Source organism: Castanea sativa, chromosome 4 (genome assembly GCF_040712315.1).
Source record: "Castanea sativa cultivar Marrone di Chiusa Pesio chromosome 4, ASM4071231v1".
In the NCBI taxonomy this organism is placed as follows: Eukaryota; Viridiplantae; Streptophyta; class Magnoliopsida; order Fagales; family Fagaceae; genus Castanea; species Castanea sativa.
In genome coordinates, this window is record NC_134016.1 from 382,884 (window position 1) to 406,797 (window position 23,914).

Sequence of the window (23,914 nt, forward strand, 5' to 3'; positions counted from 1 at the left end):
TGGTTCTTGTGGTGGTTGTTTCTTGTGGCTGTTGTTGGTGGTGGGTTTGGCAATGGTGGTGGCTATTGTGGTTGTAGTGGTGGTTGCTGGAAACCAGTGAAAGAAGAAGAAGAAAAAAAACCCCCAGAAACCCGAATCCAGTGAAAGAAGAAGGAAAAAAGAAGAAGAAGAAGTAGTGTGAAAGGGAAAAGAAAAAAAGGAAGAAGAAGAAGACCACTCATCGAACCCAGTGAGGAAAAAAAAAGTGGTCAAAAGTTGTGGCTGACTTGACTAGTAGGTCCCTTAGTTAATGTTTATTTACAGAAATGCCATTGAAAACGGAGTTATGGAAACTGAAAACACCTAAAATATATTTTTAGTTTCCATAACTCATCACTCAAAAATCAAATAATTGAGTGATGGAAACAAAAACTGAAAACAAAATCCAAACAGCCTTCTGAGTTATGGGTCCCACCATTTTTGAGTTATGAGTTATGAAAATAGAGTTATGAGCTATGAAAATAGCAAATCCAAATAGCCCTTAAGGGGCTGTTTGGATTTTCAATTTCCATCACCCATAACTCAAAATTGGTGGGTCCCACGGCTGAGTAGTGTGTTTGGATTTGTTTCCAGTTTTTGTTTCCATCGCTCAATTTTCTGATTTTTAAGTGATGAATTATGAAAACTGAAAACACATTTTAGGTATTTTCAAGTTATGGAAAATTGAGTTATGTGGCATTTTTGTAATTTTACTTAACCGGATGAGACCCACTTTTGCCTTGTCTCATCTATTTGACTTCATGAGCATGTGCTCTCCCCCTCTTTGCCTCTCATCTTTTTTTTTTTTTTTACTTTTCAAACACACAGCTCTCATCTCCTCTCTTCACTGGACCTCCATAAACCCATAACTCACTGCCACATGAGCATCACATGCCACCTCCATAGACCCATAACTCTCCGCCACCACGAGCATCACCGGACCTCAAAACCCAAATGCCAAAAACATAAATCAAATCCATTCATAGGCTGGGTCACGCCGCTGGGTCACTCTTCCTTCTTCCACTTCATTTTACTTCTGTTCCTATTTTTCTTCGAAACCCACTTCTTCAAATTTGAAGATTGTCTCTTTTGCTCCTTTGGTTTTCTATCTAAGACACAGTTCTCTATGTATATCTGTGCCTGAGTAATTGAACAAAAGTTTCAACCATTTTGAGAGGTACATATAATGGCTTAGTTGAGGTTTGCTTTACATTTGGATTTGGAAACACTCCATTATTTCGATGGAGGAACTGTACTTCATTATTACAAAAATAACAAAAAAAAGAAAGAAAGTAGAATTATTTGAGTGAGGCAGGTAGGCTAACTATACTCACTGACGTGGTGCTCAAGTAGTGGGTCCCACAAACAATAGAGAAATTTGAGTGATGATAAGCTGAAAATATGTACCAAACGGATGGGGTTTAAAAATTTTAGGTATTTTAAGTAATGAGTGAGGAGTGATAAGTGATGGAGTGACGAAAATTGAGTGAGGAGCGAGGAGCGATAGTTTTTAAAAAACCAAACAACCCCTTAATTATGGGAAATCTTGTTCTAGTTGAAATTCGAATCTCAATTACTGTGCACCAACAATACTATTACCACTAGGCCAACAACACCAAAAGTTTATTTGGAATAAACAAAATTGGCCCATTTGGCAACATAGATGGCCCATAGGCCATGTATGTGCTCATATTCATCCAAGAAATCATAAAAAAAGCTAATGCCTTTCGACACTAAATTAATTAGTATTACAAAGTCATTAATGTTGATGGTCACTTTGAAAATTACTATATCTTAATCATTGAATAGCCGGTTTAATACTTTAAGTTATTCATCATATATTTATGAAATTCAATTTCATAAATATATACTTTAGTAACTCCTTACTAAAGTGGTTGAGCCCAATACTCTGAATAACTAAACCTATTAAATTCATCTCAAGTAAATATTTTATATTTCTGTTAAGAGATTATGAATTCCATATTGAGAATATATGCTCTATCAACATTAAACGCGGCTGACCAACATATTGAAGTTTTGATCGTAACTTTAGATCTCAATCCTGATATATCAAAACAACCTACATCTCATGATCAAATTCATTATTCTCTCAGGATTTAGAGTTGATGTAAATAGAAGTGTGAGATTTATTATCATTTAACAGTCTTTAAGTGAATAATAAATTTCACAGCGGTCTAGTTTAATATGTCTTAACTCTTAAAACATATCAACTAGAAGTTTCCACTTCCATGATCAAGACAAATCATCTTAGTTGATATGTTATAATTTTCGCAGATGAAATGCTCAATTTCATCACTAACTACGAACTAAAATTCTGAGTTTACAAAGAACTTGTGATATGCCAAATAATTAAACAATTTAATTATTTATAATATGTCAAAAACTTAAATTTTAGGGAATAAATCTTAACAGTTTATAACTCCAGTCTATAACTACAAAAGTTAGACCCTTTTATAGTTTTACTAAAAAAAAAAAAAATTATAGGAAATCTTATCCTAGTTGGAATTCGAATCTCAAATACCGGGCACCACCAGGGCACCAAAAGTACTATTACCACTGGGCCAACAACACCAAAAGTTTAATTGGAATAAACAAAATTGGCCCATTTGGTAACATAGATGGCCCATAGACCATATCTGTGCTCATATTCATCCAAGAAATCATAAAAAAAAGCTAATGCCTTTCGACATTCTAAATTAATTAGTATTATTATTATTATTATTATTTTTCATTTTGTTTCTCAATAAAATTTTGAAGGAAGCACAAACATTTCACTATCACTAACACCGCCAAAAAATATTCTTCCACTCTCTTCCATTTGTCATTTGGTCTTGGTAACATAGAAGAAGCATCATGAAGTGGGCAACTATGTCTTTTTCACTTTGTGAAACATAATTTTTGGTGTCCACACATGAAAGATAGTGAGGAGGAGGTGCCCGTATCATTAAGCAATAGATGAAAGAAGGAAAGGTACCAAAGGAAACAAGAAAACAAAAACAAAAGAAGAGTGATGAAGGAAAGAGAGAAAGAGAGAGCATGGAAGGTGTGTGAACTGTTAAGAAAGAGAATATGGGTAATGATTGTAGTGGAGGGTTTGTTTGCATGTGTGGGTCCCATTCTCTCTCCCAATTGATCAAACCCCCTTCTGTGGTGACTCTCATTTTCATGAGGTTGCCACTAGCCAGCCACTCCTCACAATTTTTTGTTTAACCAAACTTTATAGTATAATAAAATATGAAAAATTCTTAGCTGTTCATAGATTACGGAAAAATGATACTTGCTTTTTTCACTTTCGTGATAAACCCTATTATTAATGTGAAAAGAAAAAATATCATTTTTTTATTCTTTGTAAATACTTAAGAATTACTTATAAAATACTAACCCTGTTCTCAAATCTGAAAAGCATCTCTCGCATGCCGGTTTGGTATTAGCATGTGAGTGTATTTTTTTATCTCATTTCTCTTCTTCTATATATATATATATGTGTGTGTGTTTCTCAAAAAAAAAGAAAAAAGAAAAAAGAAAGCATCTCTCATTTACTACCTTTCATTTTTTCTTTCGCTAAAATAGTTATACGGTAAATTTCATCAACACACTTATTTTCATATCAAATTTTTTATTTTTTTTAGAGAGAAATTTTATAATTTATTAACTTATACAATTGTAAATAATCAATAAAAAATGGTAGATCCATATTCTGGGTAAGGGCAAAAATACCCATTACTCAAAAAATACCCATTAAAATTTCTAAGTTTATTGAAAATTTAATGTAAGAGGGATCTTTTTTTATTTTTATATATTTTTTTATATACCAGAAAACCTGTGGGTTAGTTCTAAAATAAACAAATAAATAATCTCAAAAGCCATCAGAGGCAGAGGGTTTTTGATTCCCCGTTTCTCTCTCTCTCTCTCTCTCTCTCTCACACTTTCAGGTTTGCTGTCTATTCATTCATATTTCTTTTGCTTTCTCTCTCTTCATCTTTTACTATTTCTGTATTCACTTAGTTTTTTCCTATTTTGGCCTTTTAAAAATTTTTATTTTATTTTATTTTTTGTTATTTCTCTTTCCTTAATCTTCTCGCCTTTATATCAAACAGACTCTTTATTGTTTCTGGTTTGTTTGTTTTGTTCAATTGGTTACATGTTTAACTATTTATATATGTTAATGTTTGTTTCTGTTAACTGAAATGTTTTTGGTGTCATAGGTTTGGTTCTGGATCTCTCTCAATTCCTGAGGATTTTATATTGAAATTGAAGTTGAAGTTCAAGGAGGAGGAGGAGAAAAGAAAAAAAAAGGGGGGGGGGGGTTGTTTGTTAGGGTTTTCTGGAACTGTGGGTCCTGATGTCCATGCCTTCTTTGTCTGATGGTGCTATTGAAGGTTAGATTTGCACTTCTTTCATGGGTCTGTTTCTTTTGATCCATTTGATGCTTATCTATCACTGATTTTGGATTGGATTGGATTGTCTCTCAACAACAAGAGCAAGAACAAGAACAAGAACAAGATATACATATCTATCTATCTCTTTTGGTTTTACAAATTTCACTTTTTTTTTCCCCATTTTGTGTAAGTGGGGTATTGTTTCTTAATTTCACTGGGTTCTGGGTCATTTTCAATTTTGGTTTTTTTTTGGCCAATCGGGGACTTTGCTTATCATTGTTTATTTGGAGCTAATTGTAGCTGGGTTTGAAGAAGAGAGAGAGAGAGAGAGAGTAATTGGGGAAACTTTGTGGTTTTCAGTTTTTGTTATGAACCCATTTGGGGTTGGTTTGATGGAGTTGGAATTCTGAGGGAATTCTTTTTTTCTCTTGCAGTCTAGTTGTTTCAGGATTTTCCTTTATGATTACTGCTATTGGGAGAGTTGATTAGGATTTTTTTTTTAATTGATCAGGGAGGGTAGAGAGGAATTGTGTAGAAGGTAAAGGCTGGAAGAGGAGATGGTATCTGTAGTGGGGAGTCCGGAGAATATTTCTGAGGACCCTATGTTTGTGGCAATGGAAACCGAAGTGAATGGAATTGATTGTCCTAGGAATGAAATTCAGGATTTTACGTTGGAGCAAGGTGAGGGAAGTAATGTTGTATTCAGTAGAGAAGGACCCCTTGTGAAGAAAGACTCGAGATTGTCCACTGGTTGTTGTTGCAGTGTCAAAAATCTCAAATCTCAGGTGTTTGCAACAGATTCTGAGGTTCGAAAGAATGAGAAATTTGGGGATGAGAAGAAGCTCAGTAGACAAGATAGGATCGAGCTGGGTCGGTTGTTTCAGACTGCAGTAAGTTCTCATGATTGGGAGCTTGCTGATAAGTTGATCGAGTTGGCAGATCCTCAAACTCTTAATGATGCCTTGTGCATGACATTGGACTCAATCTGGTTCCTCAGCACACATCAAGAGCTTCAAGGGATAACAGGATTGATTAAAAATATCATTGTAAGTGGTGCTTATGACTTCACAAGAGCTGCACTTAGGACTTCATTTCTTGCTTCGTGCGTCTCTGCATGCCAGAGTCGAACAATGAGTCTTGCAGATACAGTCACTGTTATGGCCCAAAGGTAAGTGTCTAAGCGTAATATTCTTATACTGTTGATGAGACAATAGTTGTGTAATTTACAAACCATTTGAAATGATTTAGAAGTGTTTAACCAAAAAGATCATCCTCTACATTGAATGACTACTAGTCTGTTAGCGTTGAAGACCATTGTGCTTTAACTTGGTTTCATATTCTGGTGTAATCTGATTTTAATTTATCATAAAAAAGGATGTTCTGATTGTTACCTTTTAACTCATTTTGTATTTGATACTTCTTGTCCCTTCTCAGTAGTCTTATTTGTACAAATGGAAGTATTCTTTAGTTTTTTGTAAAACCAGAGCAAGCACTACCTGCGTCATTTGATATATTTCAATCTCTTGAATATTTTGAGGAAATTTGTTTTAGTGAATTTTTTGTCTCATTTGTTTTGAATGCATTTAAAAGTTAGGAAATTAGAGTATATTAGTAGATTCAACAGTTTTTTTCTTTTCAAGTCAATAACTAGATTTCATTAAACTTAAGAAGGGAGTACATCCATCTGTAAATAATGGCCTACAAAGGGTGGGGTCTTCTCTACCCAACCTAACTCAGAATCCACATCGTGAGCAAATTTCGCAAGGGTGTGCGCAGCGTGGTTTCCTTCTTGCCTGACATGGTTGACCATGCTTGTGCGAAAATACCCATCTTCTCCACTTTGTAGAGCACGTTACCTATCTTGGAAATAATGGGCTCTTTTTGTTTCAGTGCCGCTAAGAGTGAGCTGGCATCACCTTCAAGCATAACATCTCTAATACCAATTTCCAGCGCAAACTCCACTGCTCTGCGAACTGCCAAAGCTTCAGCCTCCTCCCCATCCAACACTGGCGGTCCCTTCAGCCTTCGCACTCAAAGGCCCATAACTTACCCTGCTCATCTCTTATAGCCTCCCCACAACTGATCGTTTCTGACACGCGAAGACAGCGCCATCAAAGGGAACTTTATAGTGCCCCCACCTCTGGTGGTGATCAACAAGAAGGTTGAGTCACTTGCTCCCCATACTTCTTCCTACAGCAGTCCTAGTATTCCATAATATAAGCCACTGCCTTATTTGCTAATTTAGTGGGGTCTAAAATTCGCCCTTCTTGGATAAAGCCACTTCTATTATGCCAAACCAACCATACATGCATGAAGACATTTTCCAATTCCGAGTGTTCCAAGCAATCCAACAGGTCCCAAACCAGCTCTTTGAAGGAAGCATGCCCCCTAGCCATTTTCTGCATTTTTGCTCTGCTTGCCATCCATATGGCCCTTTCAGCTGGACACCGCCACAGTGTATAGACAGCCATCTCCATCTCTTGTTTGCACAGGTCACAGGTTGTGTCTTAAATCATCTTCCGTTTTGCCAGGTTATCCTTGGATGAGAGAATGTTGCTTCCTGCCCTTTACCCAAAAATTTTAACCTTGTTTGGGACATTTAAACTCCACAGATTCTTCCATTTAATCAGATCCCCACTACCAGATGAGCTCTTAGCGTCATTCTTCTCTCCTAGTATTTGTTGTACTACATGGTTCGCACTTTTGACTGAGTAACCCTGTCCTTGTGTGCATTCAAAAGAGTTTACCGTTTTAATGGAATTGTGAGGATAGTATCAGCATATACAGTCTAAATAATTGCTTCACCAATGCTACATTCCATTACCATGTCTCTGGGAGTCGAGGGTTACATACTCTCCTCACTGTGCCACTAGTAGGTGGGAATAAATCCTTAATAGTTGACCACCTGGGCAGCTTCTTATCTTTCACAATATTAATGTTAGGTCCATCACCTACTTGCCATATGCTTCCTTCTTATAGGACTGGCCTAGCTGCAAGAATACTCTGCCACACGTAAAACATGTTGCCACTCTCATGTGCTTCCATAAAAGAACAGTGTGTGTAGTATCTTTGGCTTCAGACATTTGCTTAACAGTGTGGATAGTTTTCCATATAATTTGTGAATTGACCTTTTTGGTTAACCAAAAATAAAATCAATATTGAAAATCCTTGAATTACAACTTTGAGTAAAATTCCACCTCAGATTGATGTAAGTTGGCATTTATTATACCAAAGCTATTATCTATTTCCAACTTTTGAGAAGGGTTTAATATAGTTTATGCAAACATATGTGCTGACAACCTTGCCAAGATCTTTACTGATTAGCAGCACCTCTGTAACTCTTTGTTAAAAAATTTGGCCAGTGAGAGGACCTGGACTTTAGTAAGTTTTGTGCTATGCAACAGAATAGTCCCACTCCTTTCATTCTATAGTTCAAGAGACAGATAATGGTCACTGGTTGTGCTGATTTTCATGCAGATATGTATAGCATGCCATTGACATGTCATAATGCTTCATATTTTGTTTTCAATCAGGTTGCATGAGCGTCTTCAGGAGTGTAATGGAGATGAGGTCTTGAAGGCAGAAGCTGGTGCCAAGGTTCAAAAGTTTACTGAATGGGCTCTGAAATGTATAGGCTTCCATTCTCGTTGCCAGGGTAATAAGGATAGAGTGAGCCACAGCTCAGCCGTTGAGATCCAACTCCAGTTATCTGCATTCAAGATTTTTTTAGATCTGGCGGGCAATCATCTTACAGGGAAGGATTTCACGGAGGCTTTTGATGCAGCTTGCTTTCCTCTTACTCTTTTCTCTAGCTCATTTGACCCTGGTTGGGCATCTGGGATATCAGCAACTGCAATCCAAGGATTGCTGGGTATGTTGGTTGAGGGGGGTGCAGATAATGTCAATCAGTGTTTCCTTGAAGCCTCTCGGTTTGGTAGTACAGAACTTGTGCGCATTTTATTACAGGTATTGCTAATGTCATGTTTATACTTCATGATGATACGTAGTTTTCTTTGTGTCTTTTAGCTGGTTTTTTATTATTATTTTTTTTTTTAATCTGGGGGGGTGGGGGGTGGGGGGAAGTATTTTGTTAGGTTTAACTCATCTGTTTCTGTGTGAATATGACTTCACTTTGTTCTTTATATGCACGAGTGTGTAGTTATAAATATCTTTAGATAGTTCCTTTCTTGAGAATTAGGTGTTCAAATTCAAGATTTCCTGATTTGGCTTCAGTCTCTACAAGTTTAAAATCCTCTATTAGTGGTGATCTCTCTGCATGCAGTGTAAGGTCTAATCTAAACTCAGAGTTAAAAAAAAAACTATTAATAAGGATGGGTTAAGGAAAGCCTTGGGAGGAAATTATTGGAAGTCATTCTGCAATAACACGTAAATTATAAGAAACTATTAGCAAGGATGGGTTAAGGAAAGATATGGGAGGAACATATTGGAAGTCATTATGCAATAACACCCAACCTGTCAACTGCAATACCTATTTGGTAGCATTTTAACCCTTGTTATAGAGTGTCAAGATGGACATGATTACCTCAAATGGAGAGCTGTAGATGGACTTGACTTTTTATGGTGAAACCATAGATAACCATGAGAAAGATAAAATATCTCACATTTCGTGCAGATGAAGCCTTTTGTTGATTACCAGGAATGTAAAAGCAGTGACAAATCAAAAAGTACAGTGGCCTCTTGAGCTTCTTATGGATTTTTATTATCCTGCCCTGCTTTTTATAAAGGAAATGGCTCTGCTTTCCAGTTGTGAAGGGTTTATAAGACTGCGTAGGCTATCCAAGATGTGTTTTTGTAGCTATCATGTTAGATCTTGTCATCCCTATTACTTAATGAAACTATTAAGTGCAGACTGAGTTCATTAACATTATAATATGTAGTGCTGAGTTTAAGACTGTTACCGTGGCAGCACTTGGATTGTGTTCTCCATTTTCTAATCTTTACCTTGAGTATTGTATTAACAATCATGTTATCTCCTCCATCTAGTGGGTCTGTTGTGTAGTATCTGTGCTCCACAGTGCTTGTGATTTACAATCTAAAAAATGCCCGTTTAACTAAAAAGATTTTTGTACAAGACCTTTATTGTTTATTTCTTGGAAGCAATACCTGTCTTAGTTATTGAATGGTGTCCTTGACCTTTTTTGATTTACTTGAACATGGTATTTTTTATATACCTGTCTCCGTGACCACACATACACACACTGAGAAAAGCTATGATCATGGAATTTACCCTTCAATACTTCAAATCCACTAAATTATGTATCATATATGTGTGTTTTCTCTATATGTTCTGTTTGTGATATAATAGTTTGCTTGTCTGACATAGTTCTCATTTTTGTTTGTCAATCTGGGATATTTATCTGTAGATTGCTCAAAGAAACAGCTTGGATGTTGATGTTGACCTCGCTTTGGGATTTGCTTCTCACTACTGCAAGATTGGCACAATGGAATGCCTGGTGGAAGAGGGTAATGCCATTGCTTTTTTGGGCCCTTTGATGAGAGCTGCTGAGAGAGGTTGTATGCAGGTTGTTGAGTGGTTTGTGAAAAGGGGTTGCCGAGACATGGAGCTTTGTCTTGCCCTCACAGCTGCCACATCAAGCAGCCAAGTAGATATTGCTGCCTATCTTCTCCCGCATGTTCCTCAACACGTCCTTGCAGCACTCAGCATTGAGATTCTGAAGGCTGCTGGTGAAAGAAGCGGAGGGTCCCTTGATGGTGTAGCATTTCTCCTCCGTTCTGACTTCTTAGGTGATCCAGCAGCTACTTATTCTGTTGCGGACAGTATCGCTAGGTCTGATGACGAGGCTGTAGCTCCTGAACTAAGGTCTTTTCTTCGAGAGCATTGGTCGGAGTCGGCTTTCTTTGATGGACTTAGGCAAGGACGAGAACATTACATGAACATTGTAAGGATTTTGAAGTGGGGTGGATCTCCTATTTGCTTAAGAGATCTTCCAGGGCCTCTGAGATTGGCAATTGCTTACCTGCCATTGTATAGAGAATGTATTAAGGCAGGTGGGTGTTTGTTATCCCAAAGGCTAAGAGGTCAACTTGTTGAAGCAGTGAGTAGGCTTGGAGGTGGGGTCTTAGAAGAGGTGAACCAAGGCAGAGAACTCCTGGCTGTTTTGGAGCATCATCTTCCTCCATTTTTGGTTCATACCTCCAGCATTGCCTAGCAAGCTTTTGCCCTCTTTATCTTTTGGATTTTTGCTTCCTCCTTTTTTTTTTTTTTTGACCAACCTATATGTGCCATAGATAATAATAATATTACATTTTAGCTGGGGATCAGGCGATGAAGCTATCGAAGTTTGTCAAATTTGCTTTCCATCATTTGTGGTTGGCTCATATTATAGGTCTCCCTGCACGTTTTCTATATAGGACCTACTATCTTTATATCGATAGTGCAAGTTGATCTACCGTGTAAGACAAAGTGCAACTACCCTCAAATGGGTTGAAATATGATGGGTGTGTGTGTATATTGGCTTCCTGTGCCCTCCCTCACTCCTCTTGCTTTCAATTCCTCCAATCTCTCATTTTGTTTGTCTTCTCTACTGTTCGATTTCTGCAACTTAAAAATTTTGAAATCATCCGAGGGAGTGAAAAAAGAAAAATTATGTTATGAGAGGGGATAATAATATTGACATTCATCTACAACATGTAGACTCCACATGCCAAAGGTGAGAGGGACATTGTATAAGCATGTTTCACAAGATACTTTCTCTCAAGGAGAAACTTAAGTTTCATAAGATACTTTTTCTCAATAAGAAACTTATTAGTATGCAATTGTGTTTTCCTTTGCTGCGTTTGCGCGTTTTCCTTTTTTTATTATATATATATATATTGAAAACAGTGTTTTCACATAGGACGTTGTCTGTTAGTGGGTCTTGTGAACTGTGCACGAGACCCACTACCTCTTTGGCAGTCCAAATTTTTTACTGGAATATGACTGTTCAGTGGGTCCTGTACACTGTTTACGGGACCTACAAATCTTTTTTTTCACCAAAATTTTCATTAATAATGAGTCGTACGGTACTATTCACACATTTAAAAATTATTTTGTTATAATATTTTTATTTTTTAGCAAAATCAACTGTATCCAAATACATTCTTATTTTGTAATCTCAAGGAGAAACTTATTTTTAAAAAAATAAAGATTTATCACATGGCCAGAGGGTACCTTTGTTTAGAGGCAGATGTTGAAATATTTATGAAGTGTCTTACAAATGAATCCAACACCTAAAAATATAGAGACTATTACAAAGAAAAGAAGAAAATGATTTTCCACATGGGTAATTGACCGTGGCCGTGAGGGGTGAGAATCATAGCCATAAATGAAGCAGATTGGAGATCTATGAAATTGTAGTTAACTGGACCCATTGGTTTGGTAGTTGCTACGAAACTTGCACTATATATTATTAGCTTTTTCAGAAATATATATATTTTTATGATTGGGAAAGAAAGATTACCTCCCAGCTATTAAATGAGTTTATACTAACAAAAAAAAGAAAAAAAAAGAAAGGCTTTTGGCGTGCCTTACCTTTCCTGAAAAGCACCATTATGATATGAGGTTAGAATTAGATCATCAAACCCTTTAACTTTCAGTCAACACAACAATGCATGCAATGCAACTGACCCAAATTACATTTTGGGTATACATGAATATCTGTGTCATGTGGAATATGATTCTAATGCGTCATGCTATGATGTCACTTTTAGCATATTCATGATCTCCTCCTAACCGACCCATGTGGCCCTAACCATTTGGTACCTCTCCCCTGTAAAAGCAAAAATAGGTGATAGGGAGATTAATTAGAGTAGAGGTTACCAATTCCCTAATCAACTAAAGCATTTGTTCTCATGACATATGTTATCCCTGTTGAACTTAATTAAAGTTATTCTTATGCTTTTTTGAGATAACTTATAATTGGGGACTAAAATAGTTGTATGATTGTATTTTTAAAAATTAAAAATTAAAAAAAAAAATCCTCCAAAACTATTGACATTCCTGTGGAAGTGTCTATCCTAGAATCTCTTTTTCTTCTCCACCTATCATTTCTCAACATATTCCTCAGAATAATCAATCATGCCTTTACTGTGGAATTGTAGATGGATTGTTATAAATTTTTATTATGTATCGTAGATCTCCACTGTAATGGTAATGGAAGGTACAAATTAGACATATTTGGCAATTGTAGGATCGTAAACAAGCTGAACTTTGTCGAGTATTAAATGTTCAAGCTCGACTCAAGAACAAATATAAATTTTTCAAGCTTGGTTTAAACTTGAACCATGCCTACAAACTATTTTTGAACTTGAGCTTGTTTGATAGTGTAAAAGCTTGAGCTTGACTTGGCTCGACTTGAGATTTTGAGTTTGTGATACAATACAAGTATGTTATCAATCTCATTTAATTGAGACATGTGGACCCAACCCAATTAATTGAAGGCTTAGTAAAATATTCGTTTATTTTTCAAACTCATATCAATCTTATTATCAAGCTTATAAACCAACCCAAACTTGCTTTGTCTTTTTTTATTAAGTCCTATTGTTCACGAGCATATTTATGAATAATTTTTTTTGCTTGGGTTGACTCTTTCATTAAATAATATTAAAATTAAAATCTCAAGTTTGATAGATTTATAAACAAAACATGAACAAACTTTTTTTTATTAAGTCTTATGGTTCACGAGCATATTCATGAATAATTTTTTTTTGCTTGGGTTCGACTCTCTTATTAAATAATGTTAAAATTAAAATCTCAAGTTTGATAAATTTATAAACAAAATATGAACAAATTTTTTATCAAATCAAGTCCGAATTGTTTATAAACAACTTGATTCATTTACTGCTCGTGACGAGAAGCCAACTTTTGTGTAACGCGTTTGGGTGGTAAGGATGCTTCTCAGCAGGAACGAGAAGTCGTACATGACTACTATATGGTACTTACCCTACGTTTCTTTTCTTGTGAATATTAGCCTTTTTTGGACTCCCATGAACCTTTTCTACTGCCAGAACTCGTAATTAAGTTTATTTCAGCTGTACTTTTAACCGTGTGTGGACCATTTCTCTATTAAGTCAATAGTCTAATCCTCCTCTTTACGCATAAACCAAGTTGTGACAAAAGACTTTTAGGTAGGAACGACTCATGGGAGCCAAATAGTCTACCAAATTGCGGATACTCCAACTTGTTTAGCCACATAATAATTAGGCCAAATGGTACTAATCAACAAACAAAAAACAAAAAATTGGGCCAAGTTGTTCCCCGCAAGTAAATGAACATGAACAGAAATCAATACAACTTTGTGTATCATAAGTCTACAATCTCTTTAAGAAATGCACAGTTAGTCTGTCAATTGGGATAATTTCACAAAGATACCTTGAAATTGAAGCAATATCAACCCAAAAAAAAAAAAAAAGTAACGCTATTCAGAGAAGGGGATGTTGTGTTGGAAAGAAAACAATGAATAAGAAATGAAAGAACCGTTAATCTTTTTTCTTTTGAACATAAAGAGAATTACAAAATTTGTAAGAAGAAAGAGGTACGATGTGCATGTTTATAACAGCATTTACACATAAGTATAAGTTATATCCCTCACATTAGAAGGCATGAAAGCTAAAACCATCAGCACTGCTAGAATCCCAATAGGAAGCAGTAGCAACATGAAAGGTGGTGGAGGCAACGGTGGAAGTATCAAAGGAAGGATCAGCAAAGACACTGTAAGGCAAACTAGTAAAAGCAATGACTCCAAGCTGAAATAATTTGAAGGCAACAATCTTCTGCCGCTTCCTTTACCGTGTGAAAGAGTGCGTTGGAATTCAATCTTCTTTCCTTGATGATGATTTTGATGATATTCTACTCTCTTTCCTTCAACCAGAGGAGTACCAGAAACCTTTCTTGTTCTCACATCCATAATGCTGCAACTTGTAGAATGATCTTGCAAATAATTCAAACCTTTTGACAATCTTAGATTCACCACAGGAACTTCAAAATTCATTTAAAAGTCACCAAACCGCCCTGATTCCCAGCACCCCAGATCAGATTGAACCAATGCAGATTGCAATTTGTTGAGACTTGCTATGGTTTCAATTTAGTGACACATCTCTCGGGGCAATGTCCAAACTTCAAGAAACTCAAAACTCAAAAACAAGCAAAACTAGTTATTGTGCTGGTGCACACGTGCAATAGGAAATATTTTTAGCTTCAATATATATGCAAATCTAATCTAGGAACTCACATAATCTGCTGAGATTGTAAACCTTCCACTTCAACAACACAATGTAGTTTGTTTTCCTTTTATAGATACTAATGCTGCTTTGATTCCAAGTTCAAGACTTACAAGCTTCACTAACTAGAAATGCAAATTGGACCCCAAATTCAAACTATGTATAAGAAAAAGCTGTTGCAACCATCTTCAAATTCTAATCAAAACCACAACTATCTGTCTGTACCACAAGAATTACAACTTCACTTCAATGCACAAACCACGAGACGTCGTCCCCAATTAGCCAGCTGGGTTAAGGAAAAATCATGGAAAAAAGATAAAAATCAATCAGTCACAAGAAATTTCAATTAATTCCACCAAAGAAAGAGTCAAATAAAGCTACAAACGCATACAGGTTTAGACTTCAGAGCACAACATTGAAAATCAAAGAAATTATATAGATTCAGAGATATTGATCTCAAATTATAAACACAATACGCATAGACAATCAAATCAAGAAACCACCAACGCAATATACATAGTACAAAGATTCAAACTTCTGAACTCGTATTAGAACCAAAAGAGGAAGCTTTGATTAAAGAAATTTTGATTTAATAGAAACTAAAAGAAGGGTTTCTCCAAAATTTGGATTTGACTGACTCCCATGAAAGCCTTTGGACTATTAAGGCAAAAAGGAGTAAGAAGAAAACCCAGAAATGAAATTTAGCTTTTTGTGAGGGGATGACAAACAAAATAGCAAGAGATCAAGCAAGCTCTGAATTCATAGGAAGGCCAAAAGAGAAGCATAGGTTGACACCTGTAATGTTGAAAGAGCTGGTGAAACCTTTGATGTTGTTGTTGTTGTTGTTGGTGGTGGTAGTGATGGTAAGAAAATTTCCAAATTAAAGAGCAAGATAAAGAAGCCCCCCTGTCCACTTTTTGCATGTCAGCCCCTAAAATTCAACCCCCCCTCCCAAACTCTTGCTCTTAGAGATCTCTTATATACAAAAGCCTATAGCGAAAAGACTGTAAATTTATCATTATCTAGCATAACATATAAACAAATTAAGAAAAAAGGAGAATTGGGTTTGATGCTATCTTTGAAAAGGAGATGCAAGTTATAAGGAAGAATAAAGATGGTGAGAGAGAAATGTACCTCCTTTTGAAAAAAGGATGAATTTTGATGAGTCTTGGGTTGTTACACTGTATTTGAATAATTATCATTACTATTGTTATTATTAAGCAGAGAGAGAGAGAGAGAGAGAGAGAGAGAGAGTAGAGGTTGGGTTGGGTTCAGTGAATTCCAAATTCAAGTGGGGTTGCTGACATGAAAGTTGCTGGTTTTGGAAACTGAGGGCAGTGTGTCTCCCAAGGTTCTTCACCCCTAGACTTCTTTTCTCTCTCTTAAAATTATCTATCTCTAGAAATTGTGTGTCCCTCTAGAAAAGCTTAACGCCAGCATCAACTTTATTATGCTTGTCATTCACATTTAGGGCCCAAGCCAAAGTTTTTATTCAAATATGAAATCATTCCATTCAATGTCACCACAACATTTTTGCAATGGGTCCATATTGTTTCCCACCTTGTTTTCGAATAACCTCATGTCCCCTGTCAACCTTGACTTCATGCATCATTTTTTTAAATTTTTTTTTATTTGGCCAAAACAAAACACTCTCTACAGTTTGAGGTTCAAAGTCTCTATTTCATTTATTTAAGATTTGTTTGGATATTACTTATTGTTGAAAATTGAAAACTGAAAATACTGTAACAAAATAATTTTTAAATGTGTGAATAGTACCATAAGACCTAGTTTTAAAGTTGTTTTTGCTGGAAAAAAGTACTTGTGGGTCTCGTAAACAGTGCACGAGACCCACTAAAAAAACGTAGTCGCTAGAAAACGTGTAAAATGTGCTTCCCAAACTCACACTTAAAGTCTCATTGCGTATTTACTACTCCACTCCATTTAGGCTTCAAATTTCTTTTGGACAATTTGGCTTCATCTATTAACATCACTCACCATGCGCGTGAGATGAGGCTTTTTTTTTCAGCCAATAGAAAAAAAAAAAAAAACTCTGTGTTTTTATTTTATATATATATATATAATTTTTATTTTGAGAATTTAATTTATAAGTGGATAAAGCAATTTGAAAATTAACATGAGAGTAGTCCTATTTTTTTAGGTAATATTTTAGCGGGAGTTAGAGTTGCATTTTTACTGAATTGTCCTTTAGTTTATCTCTACTTAAACATATGGATGTAAGGGCATTTTTGAACTAAAAAATGAGGAATCCAAACCGAGAAACCCCTTAAATAATAGTATAAATAATAATAATTCTATTTACTATGCATTGAAATGAAATTTCTAGGGATTACTTGGTTGTACTTAAAATTTTGAATCCTTGAAGAATGTACTTATTATAATTAAAAAGCTTACCATATATGAAAATGTTCTATATAATGTTTTTAATAATTTTAGAAGGAAATCAGTGGATGTTCAGTGTCTTTAATAATTTAACATGGTCCAGCTACTTGAGTTGAACCATAGTAGTGGTCCAAGCAGTTTGTATTGTCCTTTGGTTTGGTATTCAAAACTTGTATCTATTGATGGATGGTTGTGCAACGTTTGGTCTATCGTTGTTAGTTAGGCAAATAGACATTGTCTTCTGGTTTTGGTGTTTCGACTTTGGACCTATAATTTGCTGCTTTTATTGGGTTGGCTTATTTGTCGAAAATGTGTAAAAATTAGCTAGTTCTTGTATTCGTTAGGTGATTTATTTTCTAAAACTTGAATGAAAATTAGGTTTGAAAATAGCAAAAGTTGGCTTTAAAAAGCAAGTTACATTTTGGATCCACACATATTAGGTGCAAAAGGTTAAAAACTCACAAAACGTGTGCAACCAAACTAAAGTCAAATATGTTGTTGAAGAACTAATTTACATCTCAATGCGCTTTATTAATTGCTTATTTGTTAAAAAAAAAACTTTATTACTAATTTATATGTTTAATTTTTTTTTTGTCAAACAAGCTTAAGGTTATTCATGGACTATTTAATTAACTTTTTTTTCTCATTATATAGTAAAATTATTTACTCCCTTCATAAATTGATATATTTTTTTCATGAATGAATAGTTTGTATTATCAATAAATTATAAATAATAATTTGATATCATATAAGCCTAATTATAAACTTACAAAATCAAAGCTCAAATCTATATAAGTATATTTTTTTTTACCAATTATACAAATAAAAATATAATATTATATATATATATATATATATAGTTTAATCAAGCCTTATTCATAAATAATAATAATAAAAATTTAATCAAGCCTTATATTCACGAGTTTGTTCACAAAAATTGTATTATGTTTAAAATTAACTTGATTAATAGTAGAACTTTAACTTAAACTTAAGCTTAAGCTTAAGCTTGACTTGTTTGCTAAACAATCGAACATAAACATGACTTTTTCCCAAAATAAGTTTTTTGTTGTTCATAAACAGTTTGATTCATTTATAGACTTAGCTCTTATTGAACTTGTAACTTATGAGCACTAATAAATATTTGTTTTCTTTTGTGAGTAAAGCTTAATTATTCGTAAAAAAAAAAAAGGGTGGAATTTCACGTGAAAACCAAATAAACCCAAAGTTTACCTTTAAAAAGTGTCAGTTTTCTACAATTGCGTTTAAAGAATTCCATGCGATAGACTTCAAAACTCTTGAAGATCTTTGATCTTTCAGGTTACAGAGAAAATGCAATAAAATAAAATAAAAAAATTTAAAAATTAAAAAAAAAATTGAGCAATTAAGGAAAGGGTCAAGGGGCTATTGTCTCCGTTAATTCAAGGGCATCTCGTTTTAGAAGCAAAGCACGTTTTAAAAAGTCGGCATGTATAAAAAGATAAGCATAGTGCATTTGCATTTGTGTATTAACATTTTTTTTTTCAAACAAAATCATAGGCTGACTGAATTATTATTTATTTTCTCTGGAAAAATGAAAAGTCAAAACAATGGTAATGCAAGACATCTTAGATTGATGGGATGAAATGTATAATTCAAATGCTACTTTTTTTTAGGGAAATAAATAAAGAAATAACGCCTAGTGGTAGTGGTGGTTCTTTAAAAAACACGTACTGTGCACAATTAAATTTATATATATAGTGTAAAAACAATAAGTTTAGGAGCTCGATAGTTGTATTATGATTGATGCATAATAAAAGTAATATAAATTATAAATCCAATAAATTTAATATTATTCTAATTACAATAGATTATATTAATAATTATGAAATATATTGTATCCCACGTCACTTCCCAAAAAAAAAAAACAGTTAAGTAGAATAGATTATGTGACAGGGCACAAGTAGATCCATACCATAGGCCATACCGCCATAGGCCATAGGCATGTGTGAAGTGGACCTCTTAGTACAGTACATTGCATCTTCTTGTGGTATGAAAATTCAACTTTGTAATTCCATCCTCCTCCTCCTCCTCGTACGTACACAATTCCTATTATAATCTTTTGGGATTCAAACTATGTACACTGCACTTTCAAATGCTCCATATTCCATCCACACGACTGGTCTTCACCTTAATATGGAATTCATGAGACTGTACCAGTCAGGACCCAATAGTCAGGCAAATAAAATTCAGCATTTTGACAGGTTCATTCATTCTGCCAAGAATTGTTCCAACATGTTGACAAGAAGATTTCAAGACACAACACAAGTTGATGTAGTGGGCTGAGATTTTGAGGATTTCTTTATATATATATATATATATATATATATATGATAGAATTTCTACTTTAGTCTAATCTAAGTGTATATGTGTGTGAAACTCCCTCCTGGAGACTTGGACCCCGGTTCTTGCCCCTCACACTTTATAAGCACTTATACCTGTGGAGTGACCATCGCACCAAGAGTGTGCAGTGGTGATTTTGAGGATTTCTTAATTATACAAAGTTTTGAAGAAAGAAATAAATGCCAAAAATAAGGACCCTTCGAAGATACATTTGTCTCATTACACATTTAAATGGAATGATTATTGGAGCTAAATAATAATTACTATAACATTAACCTAATCCCCTATCACTTAGAATAGCTAGTAATACCTTATATTTTAGTAGTTCTTAAAAGATAGCTTGATCTTTGGCTTTTGGCATATAAATAAAATAGAATTACTTTTGTCCTGTAATATCACAAATGATATCAAATTTGGCATAGGTTTTGGAACCACTCCTCTCCCAATTACGCGACACCTCTCCCACTGGCCACTATATTCCACAACCCTCAATATATTTTGTGAGAAAAAATGGGATTCCATTCACTGCTTCCAAAAGGTGCAGTCTCAAATTAAGGGGTGTTCAGAAAAGTGCAGCTTGGCTGCTATGTATGGGTCAACTATACACCAATTGAAAAAAAAACTAGTATTCCTAATAATGCCAATGTTCACCACCCTTGTTGCGATATAAATCACCCAGCACTCGGTGTGTGTTTTAATTAGCTTATTTTTATTAGTTTATTCTAATCATTTTATTTATTTTATAAAACTACAATTATTTTTTTTGATGAAAAAAAGGGTCCATGGTGCAATTTTGGTCCATTTTTATCACTGTAGAACACTATGCAGTTTGGCCACAACCATAGATACACCGCCTCAATTTTGCAATCACATGTGTGGTATATCAATTTTGAGCTAGGAAATTTTTCAAAATTTTGGGTTAAATTGACTCAACCCAAAACTAGTTTTTCCTTTGTTTTGGGCCAAATTTTAAAATGTTGAAATGATTTTTCTTTATTTTGAACTGATTAATAGTAGCGCAACAAGTTTTTAGGTGTAAAATGACTCATCTTTTATAATAGTATATATATATGTGTGTGTGCACGCATATATGCATGTAATGCAATGCAATTTTATACGGTTTTTTTAACATAGAATGGCACATCACATTGCACTGTGCAATGCAATTCTATATTTTAAGGACAGTTTTGGTTATCTTAGGTGTGGTTGTACAGTTTGAGCAATTTGGTAAACCACCCAATATAACTAATCTATGTGTTATGAGTTATCAACTCTTGGCACCAAAAGAAGTATTCAATTCAGCCTACATTACTAATTTTTGTATTGATTAGAATAATTTGGTGTATTCTAAGTCATGAAAGGCTTTTTAACCTTTAACTTCAACGGGTCACGAGTTAGAAGTGAGAACAATCAGCTCATTCACATTGGAATTTGGATACCCAACAAGAAGCACGGAAATTTCAATTTACCACATATTTTGTTCCTGTTTTCTAGATTCGGCTCGTCGGTATTAATAATAATCAATCTTGACCATACGAGAAATATTCAGCGGTTGAAATCTTACTATATTAACTTTTTTTTCCCTCTATATAGTAAAATTATTTACTCCCTTCATAAATTTATAAATTTTTTTTTTACGAACGGATAATTTGTATTATCAATAAATCATAAATAATAATTTGATCATATAAGCCTATTTACAAACTTACAAAATCAAATCTCAAGTCTATATAAGTATTTTTTTTTTACCAATTATACAAATAAAAATATTATATATATATATATAGTTTGATCAAGCCTTATTTATAAAATAAATAAAAAAGTTTAATCAAGCCTTATATTCACGAGCTTGTTCACAAAAATAGTATCATGTTTAAACTTAACTTGATTAATAGTGGAGCTTAAACTTAAGCTTAAGTTTGACTTGTTTGCTAAACAAATAAACATAAATATGACTTTTTTCCAAAAGTAAGCTTTTAGTTGTTCATAAACAGTTTAGTTCATTTATAGACTTACCTCTTTTTGAACTTGTGATTTATGAGCACTAATAAATATTTGTTTTCTTTTGTGAGTAAAGCTTAATTATTCGTAAAAAAAAAATAAAAAAAAAAAAGTGAAATTTCACGTGAAAACCAAAAAAACCCAAACTTTACCTTTGAAAGTGTCAGTTTTCTACAATTGCGTTTAAAGAATTCCATGCGATAGACTTCAAAACTCTTGAAGATCTTTGATCTTTCAGGTTACAGAGAAAATGCAATAAAATAAAATAAAATAAAATAATTATAAAAAATTAAGCAATTAAGGAAAGGGTCAAGGGGCTATTGTCTCCGTTAATTCCAAGGCATCTCGTTTTAGAAGCAAAGCATCTTTTTGTTTTAAAAAGTCGGCATAAAAAGATAAGTATAGTGCATTTGCATTTGTGTATTAACATTTTTTATTTTCAAACAAAATCATAGGCTGACTAAATTATTATTTATTTTCTCTGGAAAAATGAAAAGTCAAAACAATGGTAATGCAAGACATCTTAGATTGATGGGACGAAATATATAATTCAAATTCTACTTTTTTGAGGGAAATACATAAAGAAATAACACCTAGTGGTAATAGTGGGTTATTTTATTTTATTTATTTATTTTTAGAGATAATTACAATATGCTGCTAACCCTGTAGGTTGAACTTTTTTCCTTTTAGATCTCCAAGCACTTTGTGCATGGAGAGATGTCAATTCAGCTACAGGACTTTTGACATAATGCTGGCTCTTTAAAAAAACACCTACTGTGCACAACTAAATTTATATATACAATGCAAAAACAATAAGTTTAGGGGCTCAATAGTTATACTGTAATTGATGCATAATAAAAGTAATATAAATTGTGAATCTAATAAAAATAATATTATTTTAATCACACCATATCATATTAATAATTATGAAATATATTGTAACCGACGTTAGTTAAAAAAAAAAAGTTAAGTAGAATAGATTATGTGACAGGGCACAAGCAGATCCATACCATAGGCCATAGGCATGTGTGAAGTGGACCTCTTAGTGCAGTACATTGCATCTTCTTGTGGTACGCAAATTCAACTTTGTAATTCCATCCTCCTCCTCCTCGTACATACACAATTCCTATTATAATCTTTTGGGATTCAAACTATGTACACTGCACTTTCAAATGCTCCATAGTCCATCCACACGACTGGTCTTCACCTTAAATAAAGTTCAGCATTTTGACAAGTTCGTGAATCAAAAAATGTGGATAGATCAGGTTCATTCTTCTGCCAAGAATTGTTCCAACATGTTGACAAGAAGATTTCAAGACACAACACAAGTTGATGTTGTGGGTTGAGATTTTGAGGATTTCTTATTGTACAAAGTTTTGAAGAAAGAAAGAAAGAAAGAAATGCCAAAAATAGGAAGGATCCTTCGAAGATACATTTGTCTCATTACCCATTTAAATGGAATGATTATTGGAGCTAAATAATTACTATAACATTAACCTAATCCCCCATCACTTAGAATAGCTAGTAATACCTTATATTATAGTAGTTCTTAAAAGACAGCTTGATCTTTGGCTTTTGGTATATAAATAAAATAGAATTACTTTTGTCCTACAATATCACAAATGATATCAAATTTGGCATAGGTTTTGGAACCACAGCCACTCCTCTTCCAATTACACGACACCTCTCCCACTAGCCACTATATTCCACAACCCTCAATATATTTTGTCAGAAAAAATGGATATCCATTGACTGCTTCCAAAAGGTGCAGTCTCAAATTAAGGGGTGTTTAGAAAAGTGCAACTTGGCTGCTAGGTATGGTTCAACTATACACCAATTGAAAAAAAAACTAGTATTCCTAATAATGCCAATGTTCACCTCCCTTGTTGCGATATAAATCACCCAGCACTCGGTGTGTGTTTTAATTAGTTTATTTTTATTAATTTATTCTAATCATTTTATTTATTGCATAAAACTACAGTTTTAAAAAAAAAAAAAAATGAAAAAAAAGGTCTGTGGTGTGATTTTGGTCCATTTTTATCACTGTAGAGCACTATGCAATTTGGCCATAGCCATAGCTACACCACACCTCGATTTTGCAATCACGTGCGGTATATCAGTTTTGAACAAGGAAATTATTCAAAATTTTGGGCTAAATTGACTCAACCCAAAGCTAGTTTTTCCTTTGTTTTGAGCCAAATTTTAAAATGTTGAAATAATTTTTCTTTATTTTGGACTTATTAATAGTAATGCAACAAGTTTTTAGGTGTGAAATGACTCATCTTTTATGATAGTACATATATGTGTGTGCGTGCACGCGTGCAGTGTGATGCAATTTTATACGATTTTCTTAACATAGAATCGCACATTGCATTCACCGTGCAGTGTAGTTACTCTATTTTAAGTGCAGTTTTGATTAGCTGAGGTGTGGTTGTACAATTTGAGCAATTTGGTAAACAGCCCAATATAAGTAATCT

General features: G+C 34.1%; 1 protein-coding gene and 1 long non-coding RNA gene across 3 annotated transcripts; one reads left to right on the forward strand and one right to left on the reverse strand.

Annotated features, from left to right (window-relative positions):
• Positions 1-3,918: 3,918 nt before the first annotated feature.
• LOC142631297 (ankyrin repeat protein SKIP35-like) lies at positions 3,919-10,920 on the forward strand. Of its 2 annotated transcripts, none has more exons than XM_075805441.1 (5): positions 3,919-3,971; positions 4,245-4,418; positions 4,930-5,586; positions 7,952-8,384; positions 9,803-10,920. In XM_075805441.1, exons 3-5 carry the CDS (start codon positions 4,976-4,978, stop codon positions 10,607-10,609), a joined length of 1,851 nt encoding a protein of 616 aa, XP_075661556.1. In that variant the 5' UTR covers positions 3,919-3,971; positions 4,245-4,418; positions 4,930-4,975; the 3' UTR covers positions 10,610-10,920. The 2 variants fall into 2 exon arrangements, with proteins under 2 accessions (XP_075661556.1, XP_075661557.1); XM_075805442.1 differs by lacking the exon at positions 3,919-3,971 and adding an exon at positions 4,107-4,153.
• A 2,980-nt stretch (positions 10,921-13,900) lies between these two features.
• On the reverse strand, positions 13,901-15,604 carry LOC142631047 (uncharacterized). Its single transcript, XR_012843495.1, has 3 exons — positions 15,453-15,604; positions 14,669-14,943; positions 13,901-14,563 (listed from the first exon to the last, which is right to left on the reverse strand). It is a non-coding gene; the product is annotated as an uncharacterized LOC142631047 (long non-coding RNA).
• Positions 15,605-23,914: the final 8,310 nt, after the last annotated feature.

Bases quoted from the DNA above. Each gene is read 5' to 3' on its own strand.
- LOC142631297 (XM_075805441.1), top strand. From the start codon at position 4,976: ATGGTATCTGTAGTGGGGAGTCCGGAGAATATTTCTGAGGACCCTATG. The intron at 5,587-7,951 runs GTAAGTGTCTAA...GTTTTCAATCAG, and splicing joins GTCACTGTTATGGCCCAAAG to GTTGCATGAGCGTCTTCAGG. The intron at 8,385-9,802 runs GTATTGCTAATG...ATTTATCTGTAG, and splicing joins TTGTGCGCATTTTATTACAG to ATTGCTCAAAGAAACAGCTT.